Source organism: Delphinus delphis, chromosome 19 (genome assembly GCF_949987515.2).
Source record: "Delphinus delphis chromosome 19, mDelDel1.2, whole genome shotgun sequence".
NCBI lineage: Eukaryota > Metazoa > Chordata > Mammalia > Artiodactyla > Delphinidae > Delphinus > Delphinus delphis.
The window spans coordinates 54961082-54974040 of NC_082701.1; the positions used below are offsets into that span (position 1 = coordinate 54961082).

Genomic DNA, 12959 nt, shown 5'->3' on the forward strand with positions numbered 1-12959 from the left:
TACTAGGCGCTGGGGACACAGATGTGGGCGAGGCTTGGGTCCTGCCGCTCCAATATTGATAAACGGTGACGAGAAGGAGGCACCTAGCTGATCATGGAGGAACAGGGTGGGTAGACTGCCTGTCAGGTTTTTAATTAATTAATTAAATTTATTTATTTATTTATTTATTAGTTGGCTGTGTTGGGTCTCTGTTGCTGTGCGTGGGCTTTCACTACTGCGTTGAGCGGGGGCTACTCTTTGTTGTGGTGTGTGGGCTTCTCATTGTGGTGGCTTCTCTCTGTTGCGGAGCACGGGCTCTAGGCGCGTGGGCTTCAGTAGTTGTGGCTCATGGGCTCAGTAGTTGTGGCTCGCGGGCTCTAGAGCGCAGGCTCAGTAGTTGTGGCGCACGGGCTTAGCTGCTCTGCGACATGTGGGATCCTCCCGGACCAGGGCTCGAACCCGTGTGCCCTGCATTGGCAGGCGGATTCCTAACCACTGGGCCACCAGGGAAACCCCTGCCTGTCCGTTTTGCTTTTGTGCCTTGGAGGTTCAGGCTGCCCTGTGACCCCCTGTCCTGTCGCAGGGCCTCTTCCGAGTAGCCCCATCTGCCTCCAAGCTGAAGAAGCTGAAGGCTGCCCTGGACTGTTGCGTGGTGGACGTGCAGGAGTGCTCAGCAGATCCCCACGCCATTGCAGGTGGGCCTCGCAACCGGGGGGGCTCCGGGGAAGGAGTGGGCGTGGAGGGTGTGCGGCCACGTGTCGGGGCCACTCGAGCCACGGGCTTCCCAGCATGCTCCAGGCATGTCCACTCAGGACCCCGCTTGAGCCCTGGTGGCTGTGGCCCTTGAAGGGAGGCCTTCCCATCCCCCACGTGCCAGGGGAAGGGGCGAGGGTGGGAAACATGAGGGGGGGAGGCCAGTGTGATCACCAGCCCAGGGCCCACGGCCGCGCCAGAGCCTCGGATCCGGTCACGCGGCAGCCACCGTGTGACCTTGTCACGTGGGTCGGGGAACCGTCCCCAGACGTGGCCCCTGTGATGGCGCTGGCTGGTAGCATGTGTCTCTGCCGTGTCCCAGTGGCTCACGAACCATATGGTGTTCATGTCCAGGAGCTTTGAAATCTTACCTCCGGGAGCTGCCAGAACCTCTGATGACTTTTGAGCTCTACGATGAGTGGATCCAGGCTTCTAAGTGAGTACAGCACGTTTTGGGGTGTCTTCTGGGTTGTGGTTTATTTGGGAGTCTTTATGGAAATTGTGAAAGCATGCCACCTGGGATCCAGCGAATCCCTTTCTTGGTATGTGTCACGGGGAAAGGCTTGTACGTGTGCCCGGAGAAGTGTGTACCAGGGTGTTGGTCGTGCGGTCACCTTGAATAGCAGAAGGGAATGACCGAATAAAATACGGTATAGCTACACTCTCACATGCGCGGCAACACTTCGAAAAACGGGTAGAGCTATTCCTGCTCACGTGTAGAGGTACGAAGATTTAATTTTGAGTGAACTAAAGTTACCAAGAACCCACAGGATAGTCTGTTGTTTTAAAAAGAAGAAATACAAAAAACACACTCAAAACGATACAATTTTAGGAGTGCCTCTATAAGTGTGTAACTGCATAAAAGAAGGTTCTGGAAAGGCTCACACTGGCAGGTGGGGATGATTCCTTCCAGAGAAAAGAGCAGGACAAGGGAGTGGTGACAGGGGTCTTTACCCTCATCTGTAATAGGTAAAAAATATTAACAACAACTAACGAATAACTAACATCAAAATACAATGTCCGGGCAGTGGACGCCATCCCCACTTTTCTGAAGGTGAGCCTGGAGGGGGGGCCTCAGCAGGGAGGTGGCAGGAACGAGGCCCAGACCCTGGTCGTGCATCGGGAAGGTGGGGGTATGGAGATCAGGGGGGCTGGTGCTCAGCAGGTGACACCCCAGCCATGTCACCTGTGTAGCTCCGAAGCGTGGGATTCCTTGCTTCCTCACTTGATTCGTGGTTAGTATTGTATTATGTATTTTCTTCGGCCCTAAGTAAGAGCTGACTTCAGTACATGCTACTGTTTGGAGGAATCAGTGTTTACTGAGTAAATGGACACGGCTAGGGAGGACACAGGAGAACGGGCACCAGAGAGAGGCTGGGAGAGATGAGGGTGGAGATGGTCCAGGAGAAAAAGATACAGGAGGGAGAGGAACAGCTCATGGGAGGACTGAGCTCGGTGCCCATGAAAGGATGACTTCTGGGGGTCTCTAATCGTGGGGTTTAGTAGTGAAAAGCAGCTAGCTGAGCTGCTCCAACAGGATGCTGGAGTGCGTACGTGCTTCCGTAAGAACGGGGGCTGCAAGAGAACCCAGCTGACCTGGAAGTGAAGCCAGGCTGGCGTGTGCAGAGCTAGAAAAAGCCCGCTCCGGTTACCGTGCACACCTCTGGTTTTTTATCCAAGGTAGAATAGAGATGATGCATTTTAAAAGGCTGGCTGACTGCCTGGTATTCCTACATCTCATGGTGGAAAGTGAGTTTTAGAGCCCACGGGGATCCTAATAATCACAGGTGATGCCATTTGTTGCATGTTTATTAGAGGCTTGTCGTCGTTCTAAGCTCATTATATGTTTTTAACTCATCTGATTTTCACAACAACCCTACGAAGGCGGTTGTGCTGTCTTCCCTATTTTATAGATAAGGAAGTCGAGTCACAGAGCAGGTGTTCATGGCAGGTTACCTGCCGTCTGATAAGTGACAGGACGAGGATGTGAGTCCAAGGAGTCCGGCTCCGGAGCCCCCGTGCTTCACGGCACTGCACGCCTCTCTAGAATGACACGGGGGTCCTGGGCACGATGATGAGTGAGGACGTATCTTTTGATGGACGCTGCCCCTTTTATTTGCTGAATGTGGGGGTGGTCTTGATGACACCAAGCTGGAGGAGGAGAGGGCGGCCGGGTGCTTCGGGGTCAGAGAGAGACCGTTCCCGATGATTTGCAAAGCTGGGCTCCATTAGGAAAGAGGGGTGAGCGGATGCCTCGAAGAGCTCAGGTCTTGGAACCAAGGGAAAGCAAAGGCTTCTTTCTGCCCCTGGAGGAGATGCATGTTGTGCGTGAAGATTCTGGGCATGGTGGTGGCGGCCACCCCGAGGCCACAGTCTCTAAGGAAGGTAATTTTGCCCAGGACAGCCACCTTCAACCCTCTGTGTGCATCAGTCTCCTGCGAAGCTTTAAAAGATACCTAGGTTCCATGCCCGGAGCTCCTTTTCAGAGATTCTGGTGTAATTCTCTTTGTTTCAAAGCTCCCAAGGCTACTGGGTTGATAACCATTGACCTTTGGTGAAGTTGGATCTCACCAGAGAGCCGCACTCACCCTCACGGGGGATTGGCCTTCAGGGAAGCTCTGCCTCTGGCCGGGCCGTCCAGGAGTCGGGGCGGGGACTGGCGGGAGACAGCAGGAGCAGTAGTGAGGGATCTGCCAGGCGAGGTGGCCTGGGACTTGGCCGGTCACGTATGCTGAGCGTTTCCACGCAGGAAGCACGGAGCAGCCCAGAGGCTGAGCCAGGCCTACCAGAGGCAGCAGGAAGGCCCGAGGCTCCCGTCACTCCCAGGCTTTCTCCCTCTTCGTGCTGGCCATCCCCTCCCACGCGACTGTTCCCCCGAAACCTTTGCCTGGTGGGCTCCTTCGGACTCTTTGGGCCCGTCTTCCTGGCACCCAGTCGTCAAGCAGCTGGCAGTCAGGATCCGTCCCATCCCCTGTGTTCTTTCTCTGCGGAGAACTGATCTGCGGGTTTGAGGCTGTGTTTGTGTCGCTGGTTAGGTTGTGAGCTGGGCTGGTGGGGCAGGGCGGGGGAGGTCTCCTCTGATTGCATCCTGATTCCCAGCCCTTGGGACACTGCCTGGCACACGGGAGACCCTCGGTACGTGGGTGCTGATTTTTATTGAAGGGGAGGTCTTGGCAGAATCTGCCCTTTCAAGGGCTGAGGAGTGGAAAAGGGAGATTTTCTTGCCTGGGTCAGGATGGGCGGGAGGACTTCTGGGGACCCAGCGATGGCCACTGCCCTGCCCTGGGCCCCGGGTCAAGGGGTCAGAGCTGGGCCTCCCTGTTGGCATTTGCTTTTTAGTTTTTCTCGAGAAAAGGTTCTTTGAACATAAGGCCTTCCTAACCGTGTCAGCCTTGATGTAGGTTTTCATGAAAAGTAAATTTAAAAATGTAGTCCTATAAGTAATTTCTTTTAATCCTTACAGGGTTTATCAATAAAGAAACCTTTAGAGCAAATCTTTTTGTAGAGTAGAGAATCCTTTGGTCATGGAAATTATCCATCTCTGAGTTATGTCTTCAAGGGTCAGATGTCCTTATGTCTGTATGAGTTCATGTAATTTACTTGTTCAGAAGGTGTTTATTGAGCATCTATTATGTGCCAGATGACAAGACACTTAATGTGCATTAACTAATACCCGTGGAACAGGCCAGTCAGCTGCCACTGTGGTGTGAAAGTGGGGTTGACCTGTTTCTGGTGTCCTGTTGCTGTGACAGAATCGCCCTCCTGATGACACCACAGCCCCGCCCACTCCAGAGGCCAGGTGTCTGGCCTCTGCCCTCCTCCCTCACCTGCTGCCCCGGCACCCATTCACCTGGGCCATGTGACCTGTGTAGGGGAAGTTTTGTTCAAATAGCCCAGGCAAGACAGAAAGAGACCTTAGAGGGGGAAATAATAAGAACCAAACATTTGCATGATAATAGTTTACTGATATGATCACTAACAACGGCTGGTTCCTTTTTCTCAAATATTTCGATGGCTGGTGAATATGAATCCCGGTGGGACTTCATCGATTCGTGCTCAACCAATGGCTTTTCCTGTTAATTTCCCAGCATCCAGGAGCAGGACACGAGGCTCCAGGCTCTGTGGAATGCTTGTGAGAAATTGCCCAAGGCCAATTACAACAACATCCGGTGAGTGGACCCTGGAGACACTGGGTCAAGGTTATTTAAGCCTCAGACACGTGTTTCCGGGCCAAAAGGCATGGTCACTGGCAGGCATGGTGTTATATGGTGTCCAAAGCATGGTTAACATGCAGGGTCTCTTTTCAACCTCAGGCAGCCCTGGGAGGCTGTGAATTACCATTTTGCACGTGAGGAAACAGACTAAAAGGGACCGTGAGACTTTGCAGGCTACCTGGCCAGCTGTTGGCTAATGCAGTTAAGTTCTTTGATTTGCAAGGAGCAAAGATGAATGCAGGCTGTCTCCAGATATCGGGGGTTTATTGTAAAGATGGGTGCCCGTGGACACTGCGGAGAAGCTGACCAGACCCTGAGCTGGACTTGGCAGGTGTGTCCTGGAGCTAGGCTGCAGGAGGAAGAGGCCGGGAGAATATTCTGTGGTTTCCACCTTTCAGCAGCAGTTTCCCACGAGTCTGTCTCTTCCTTTTCTTGCTTCCGCCAGGATTTCACTTCCTGCTTCCTCATCCCGTTGTCTGTGCCAGCATTGCCCCTGGCCCTGCCCCTCTCCTGGGTACTTCCTTAGAGGCAGATTTTCAGCTTCAGCTGCTGCTGCCATCTGCCTGATGATTTCTGTTTTCCTGTTAAAAACCCCAGGAGCGACTTTCCATGACTTACACATAGAATTCCTGTACGGCCCAGCAATTCCACTTCTGGAGGTATTCCCAAAAGATTTTGAAAGTAGGGACTTGATTTTGTACACCTGTGTCAATGGCAGCGTGATTCCCAATAGCCAAGAGGTGGGAACAGCCCGAATGTCCGGTGATGGATAAATGCGTAAACAAAGTGCACATACAATGCGATATCCAGCCTTCAAAAGGGAGGACATTCTGATTCTTGCTACAGCATGAATGAACCTTGAAGGCTTTACGCTAACCGAGGGAAGCCAAACACAAAAGGACAAATACTGAACAGTTCTACTCATAAGAGGTACCTAGAGCAGTCAGTTCATGGAGACAGAAAGTAGAATGGTGGTTGCCAGGGGCTTTGAGGGGGTGAAGCAGCAGGTGGTCTGTCACTTAATGGGTGCAGAGTTTTAGTTTGGGGTGATGGAAAATTCTGGAGATGGGTAGTGGCGATGGTTGCATCACAGTGTGAAAGTGTTTAACGCTACTGAGTTATACACTTTAAAATGCTTAACTTGGTCAATTTATGTATCCAAAATTGAAAAACAAAATCCCAAGAGCAAGAATCAGATGGGTATGACTCTTCAGGTGTTGCTAGGCCACTGGCCAGCCTGTGGGTTGACTCAGCTCAGGTCCCACGTCCTGGTCCAGGCGTGTGCGGCCGCTTGGAGGGTATGACGTGGCGGGAGAGGCTGTGGGGAGAGGGGGCCCACTGGCAGCTTTAGGGGCCTCTGTGGTCCTTCTGCTCCGTGGGCAGGAGGTAAGTCAGCAGTTCCTGAAGGAACCACTTCACCGTTGTCCAGGCAGAAGGGGGCTGGACCCGCCGCCCGTGTAACAGAGGCCGGGGCCTCCGCGTGGCCCGGCGGGTTTGCTGTGGGCTCTTTTTATGCCTCATTTGTGCACAGCTCACTTGCTGATTTTTTTAAAATAATAGCTTTATTGAAATACAACTCATATACCATCGAGCCCTTTTAAAGCGTACAACCGAAGGGCTTTTCCTAGAGCTGTGCAGCTATCCCCACTGTCTAACTTTAGAACATTGTCATCACCCCAAAGAGAAGCTCTGTGCCCAGTAGCAGTCATTCCCCGTTTCTGCCCAGCCAGTCCTTGGCAAGCACTCATCTACGTTCTGTGTCTGTTTGCCTGTGCTGGGCACCTCATAGAGATGGAACCATTCAACGTGGGGTCTCCACGTCTGGCTTCTTTCACTTGGCATCACGCTCCTGAGGTTCCTCCGTGTGGTAGCACGTGTCAGTATTTCATTCCTTATTAGGGCTGAAGAGTATTCTCTTGTCCGGACGGACTGCATTTGATTCATCTGTTCATCCCTTAATGGACATGTGGCTGGTCTCCCCTTTCTGGCTCTGATGGATAATGCTGCTGGGAACATTTGTGTCCACCTTTGCGTGCGGACATATTTCTCTAGGAGTGGAATTGCTGGGCCACATGCTAAGTCTAGCTTTAACTTTTTCTTCATTGGCTCTCAGAGCCCCACCGAGGTTAACCCCAGGGGACGCCACCCCTAGGATGTAAATGTCCCCACCAAACTGCTTCTCACCTCTGCACACAGGGAAGATGACAGGTGACAGAGGTTTGAAAAGAAGGAAGGACTTTCAGTCATCGTGCCGTGGGTCAGAAGGAAAGATGGAGAATTTTTCTGGCCGGGGTTAATCGAAGCCAATGTTGACAGCTGAGTGAGAGCTGAGTCCGTCTGTTTTTGGAGCATTCTCGTGTCCTGACGCGTGACACGTTTTGATTATATTGTAGGATGTGTGAATCTTGTTATCAGTAAGAGAAGTTTCCACCCGATGCTGAGGGACCACGGCTGGATTTGAGCCCTTGTTAAACCTGGCCCTTCTCCCTTCCTTTCAGATACTTGATCAAGTTTTTATCCAAACTCTCAGAATATCAAGATGTCAACAAGATGACTCCCAGTAACATGGCAATTGTCTTAGGACCCAACTTGCTGTGGCCACAAGCGGAAGGGTGAGTCCAGGGAGGAAGGGGTGTGTGGGTCACGCTGGGGGCAGGATGCTGCTGGCGCCTGGGCAGGATGGCCAGGGCCCCGGATATCCACCAGCCTCATGTGTGTGTCAGGTCATATGTCTGTCTTGGCCTGCTCCCTCTTTAGACTCAGGAGGAGACCCGGCAATCTTCAGATCTTTCCTGTTGGTAGTCTCAGAGCTAGGCCTGCAGTCAGGGTCTTCTCTGAGCTCATCCGAGTCAGACTAGGCACGGCAGGCTCTTCCTGGCCCCCCGTGAACAGCACACATCCCAGCATCTGTGGGACAGAGGGCTGTCTCAAAAGGGAGAACAGAGCTGGGAAGAGGATGAACCCGGCAGTTATGAGAATCATACCTCACACCGAAAGGTGCCTCATGCTTGGCGATTTTGAGTATGTTACTTGCTCGTCTCCTGTAGGGAGGAATTCTGGGGTATCTGCATTCCGTAGAGGGGGAGAGAGGTTCAGAAAGGTGAAGTGTCCTTCCTGAGAGGATGCTTGCTCTCGGACTTCTGGTCCAGGGCCCCTTCCCTGCCTTGGCCGCTCACCTCGCCCTGCCCCGCTCTGTCCTGTGCTCACAGGAACATCACGGAGATGATGACCACAGTCTCGCTGCAGATCGTCGGGGTCATCGAGCCCATCATCCAGCACGCGGACTGGTTCTTCCCCGGGGGTACGTGACAGCATCTGGGTGTGGGAGTGGGCTTCTGTGGAAAATGGGAGTGTCGCTGTGAGTTCCGAACCTCTGAAACCTTTGAGTACCAAAGGTGTGTGTATAATTGGTTTGTTTTTAATCCTCCTACACACAAGCACACGTGCACACATGCGCACACACGCACGCGCACACACGCACACGCACACATACACCACTCAGAATGGGGTCGAGTCATGTCAGCTTCTTACTCTCATCCCTGGTCAAGGGAAATTCTGGCCTGAAGGTGCTGTGCTAACCAGGCCCTCAGATTTTATTGGTCTAACATCTACACCATAGTGTCTTTAAATCTGTCAATCATGAAATGCTGAAGCAGAAAAAAAAAAAAGAGAGATGTTATGCTCTGTAGATGCAGAAGATGAACCTGGATTTGAGGTGAACATGAACTTTTTTCTTTTTTTTGGCAATAGTCATGCCTCCTTTCCATATTTTTTTTAACATCTTTATTGGAGTATAATTGCTTGACAATGGTGTGTTAGTTTCTGCTGTATAACAAAGTGAATCAGCTATACATATACATATATTCCCATATCTCTTCCCTCTTACATCCCCCTCTCTCCCACCCTCCCTATCCCACCCCTCTAGGTGGTCACAAAGCACCAAGCTGATCTCCCTGTGCTATGTGGCTGCTTCCCGCTAGCTATCTGTTTTACGTTTGGTAGTACTAGAGAATGGACTTGAGGACACGGGGAGGGGAAGGGTAAGCTGGGACAAAGTGAGAGAGTGGCTTGCAGATGAACATGAACTTTTATTCCGGGCTTAGGGATCACCTGGGTGCCGTCCGTTCATTGCGCTAGGCTGTGTCCTTGGAGTTGCCCTCGGCATGTGAAGACGGGGCTCAGAGGCAACAAGATTCTTTTTTTGTACCTCGTTCAAAATGAAGCTCTCAAGACAGCTCCCTAAGATGGAGTTTCATAAATGTTCTTAGCGTGGAAGCACCATTGGATAAGGGAATGACTCGCAGTGGTGACAGCTTTGAAGAGACAGACAGCAGTTGTTACATTACATTCAGTGTTAGCTTTTTAAAAAAGTACTGTGCCTTACGTTTAGTAAATATTAAGGGTATGCTTTTGGCTGTGCAACAACAGACTATTAACTCGTGGGGATATAATATTAATAATTCTCTGCTCTGTTCATCAGAAGTAATCACTTAGTGCTGATCTAACATTAAAGAGGTTTGATTGTCTTTTGGCTTCATGTGTTTTGACTGTGAGTTCAATTGATGACACAGTCGGGTGAGGCTAGGAAATCAGGATAAAGAAATATAGGAGATAGGAGTTAAAGGCATAATTCTGTAAGTTCTGTGCTCATTCATTGTCATGGCACATAAATAGGCTGTGACCGGGAAAGGATGAGACTGGAATCCATTTGATAGCCTGCAATCTTAGATCTCTTTCTATTTCTAATCCTTTAAAATTTCTTTTTCTCTTTGGTTTTCCAGAAAGACATCATCATCATCTACAGATAATAATATTGCCTGTTATTTTCTTTTCTTGACTAATTGCATTGGCTAGCACTTCTTCAGTAGTGTCAAATAACAGTGTTGAGAGTGGGCATTGCTCTTTTTCCTGATATGATTTAGGTTGCTCTGGCATTTCACTTTTACACATAAGGTTTGAGATAGATTATTTTGCCTTTTTCAAAAAGAAAGTACCCATCTGTTCCTATTTGGCTAAATTTGTTTTGTGAATCACAGATGAAAAATGCTTTATTAAATGCCCATCGTATTACACGCTAGGTGAGCATATGTGTTCACCTGGTAATAGGATGAATTATATTAAGATGAATTAATATCAATAGATGATCTAACACTGAACCGTGGGACAAGGTTTTCAGGGGTGACACATAAAGAAGTGGCCATCTCTGCTATCTCCCTCCTGCCCAGGAAGGCTATGGCTGACCCACAGACCATGTGCACCCATTCTGTCTTCCCCGCAGAGATAGAGTTCAACATCACGGGCAATTACGGGAGTCCGGTACACGTGAACCACAATGCCAACTACAGCTCGATGCCCTCCCCAGACATGGACCCTGCCGACCGGCGCCAGCCCGAGCAGGCCCGCCGGCCCCTCAGCGTTGCCACGGATAACATGATGCTGGAGTTTTACAAAAAGGATGGGTATGAACTAGCATCCCTTTCTCAGTGTTGGGGGTTGTGGGACGGAGGGGTTGATTCAGATGGGATGACAGGAAGGCTGCACTTACCAGCAGCAGTTTGAGTGGGTTGTGTCTGGTAGCACGTCAGTTCATTCTTGATGCCTCCATCTGTGCTGTTCAGGGTGCTAGGCTCGCTTCCCACCCTTCAGGACGGAAGTAAGTGCAGCCTTCCGAGCTGACAGTTGTGATCAGTATTGATTAGTTCTCATCAAAAGAAAAAAAAAGTGGGTCAAAAGGGGACACTGAAAAAAAAAGATACTAAACGCTTTATTTTGACTCAAAATTTACAAATGTACATCAATTCTCAAATCTTCAGCGGTTTTATTCTGACGATGGGTCTGCTCGTCTGCGCCCCTCAGCAACATTCTGGCATCAGTAACACCTGCAGTGTGTAGTTTAACATTCCCAGTTTCAGCCTCTTTAAAACAGATTGAAAACCTAAACCTTGAAGCCATCTGAGTGTAAAATGCTTGTAAGTTTCCGAGAGTTGTTTTCCCGTCTTTTATGATCGACACCTACACCTACTTCGATGCGGTTGTTACGAGACTCATAAATGGGCCCAGCTTAATTCGCATAGGAATGACCCTCTTGCACCCACGTTAAATCAGTTCACATAATATGTAATTGCATGATGTGATTCCCATAAGAAGTCAAATGGGCGTAAACAGGTTTCCTAACGAGCACAGCTGATCCGTGGGAGGTGTCAGCTCAGCCCTGGCACCCACGTACGTGGGCTTGAGTCATCGGCTCATGTGTCCTACAGAGGAAAGGTTGAAAAACCCAGAACTGTGGAGGTACGTGAGCCTTACTTTCCACCCCTCTTCTCTTCTGAGTGGGAGTCGACCTTGGAGACCCACACCTGTGTCCTGTGATGATGGGGAGTGTTCACAAGGTCCAGTGTCCCTGCTCGTTCCCTTTCCCACCAGAGACCCTTCCCGTGAGAGGCAGGTGCGGGGTGTTTCTCTGCTCTGCGCTGTTGTTCATTGTATTCTGTCTGGTGGGGAAAGAAAAGCTGGAAATTCTTAGAAGTTAAAGGGAGTAGGGGGAGATTTCACCAATCTATAAAAAAAGAAAAAAGAGCATACTTAGAATCTGATCTTTGCCTCAGGGGGGAGAAAGAGAGAGATGCAGAGAAAGAGCGAGAGACCTAGCAAATGCATTGGAATTTGTTTTTAAAACTCAGTTTTAAGCGACTCAGTTCCTGTGTGAAGTGTCTCTTGCGGTGGGGTGGGGGATGCCCTGGTGGGGCAGTTCTGGTCCTTTGGTCCCAAGTGTTTCTGCATCAGAGGTGGGCTCCACCCTGATTCCCAGTCCCCTCTGAAAAGCCATCCAGGTGACCTCCATGAGAAAGTTATCACTGTGGAATCTCAGGGCGTTCGACATCCACTGGCCCCTGCAGTGTGGTCTTCTTAGTATAAAGATCCAGGGGTCATTGGGATTTCCGTGGACAGACTGCCATCCCACTGGGGCCCCAGGGGCTGCAGGCAGCTTTCCAGATGCTGCTGGGGCCTTACCACCAGAGGGTTTTTAGGGGTACGCAGAGGCCAGAACTACACAAGTCAAACCACCTCAGTGCTGTGCAGACTAGTCAATCTGTCCCTGCCAAACTCTCCCCAAATTGTGGATTTGTGGCCCGGATCAATAAGCTACCGAATTTCGAGGGTGGTTTGTTATGCAACTAAAGATAATCAGAACAAGCTTTAAAAAATAAAAAAGGATACTAACGTTCTGCCCCCGTGCAGCTCGGTGCAGCTGCTCTTTCCCGTCCTGAAACCCGATGTGCCTGTAGCCACTTCACTTGCGTTCTCATCCTTAAGGGGCCTCCACCAGGGCCAGCTGACAGCAGCCCCCGAATCCACGAGGGTATTTACACCAGGGCTAGCGGCCTCCCTCAGAGCTCAGTTCAGTGCGTGACTCCTCCTCAGCCTGTGCTTGAAACTGCCCTGCAGGGGTCTTGTCTCACCAGCGCCCCTGCCCCCGGACCTTAGCCTGGACATTCTGTAATTTGGAATAAGCACATGTAATTGAGAAGTTCGGGAGCGATCTGAACAGTGCTCTGTGGAACGCTAGTTCCACTAATGCTAGGTTATGTTGGGGCAGGAGGCAAGGAGAGGGAAATCTGGGGTCTCATGTGTTCCTGAAACACAGGATTCAACGCGTCGAAACCCCTTTCTTGAGTGTGTGACTTCTCAGGGTCTTTTACGCGCTGTTACGTGCCATGCATCTTCACAAGGGCCTGTGGCATCATTTCCCGAGTTTATTAGATCACAAAGCCTGTTGTCATGAGACGGTCAGAACTCGTGTTCCAAGGGACCTGTTTTTTTCAGTTGTGGATGTTGAGGTCCTCTGCAGACCTAGTGGAAGGACAGAGAGCCTTCAAGAGACAGCCACCCTGAAAGGGGTTTATGTCGTGGACAGGGGGGTGCAGGAATGTTACTTCAGAGAGAGCCCGAACCTGGGGTAAAACAAGCTTACCTAGAAAGTTCTGGGGACCGGGGGAAACCTTGACTCATATG

At 50.6% G+C, this 12959-nt stretch overlaps 1 protein-coding gene across 3 annotated transcripts in view; it reads left to right on the forward strand.

The window, feature by feature from the left end:
- ARHGAP44 (Rho GTPase activating protein 44) overlaps positions 1-12959 on the forward strand; it is a 143529-nt gene that overhangs the window by 115635 nt on the left and 14935 nt on the right. For all 3 annotated transcript variants that reach the window (XM_059997801.1, XM_059997802.1, XM_059997803.1), the window contains exons 11-16: positions 563-674; positions 1087-1168; positions 4821-4901; positions 7445-7558; positions 8156-8247; positions 10225-10405. In XM_059997801.1, the coding sequence (XP_059853784.1) occupies positions 563-674; positions 1087-1168; positions 4821-4901; positions 7445-7558; positions 8156-8247; positions 10225-10405 (662 nt within the window). The remainder of the gene's footprint in view (positions 1-562; positions 675-1086; positions 1169-4820; positions 4902-7444; positions 7559-8155; positions 8248-10224; positions 10406-12959) is intronic.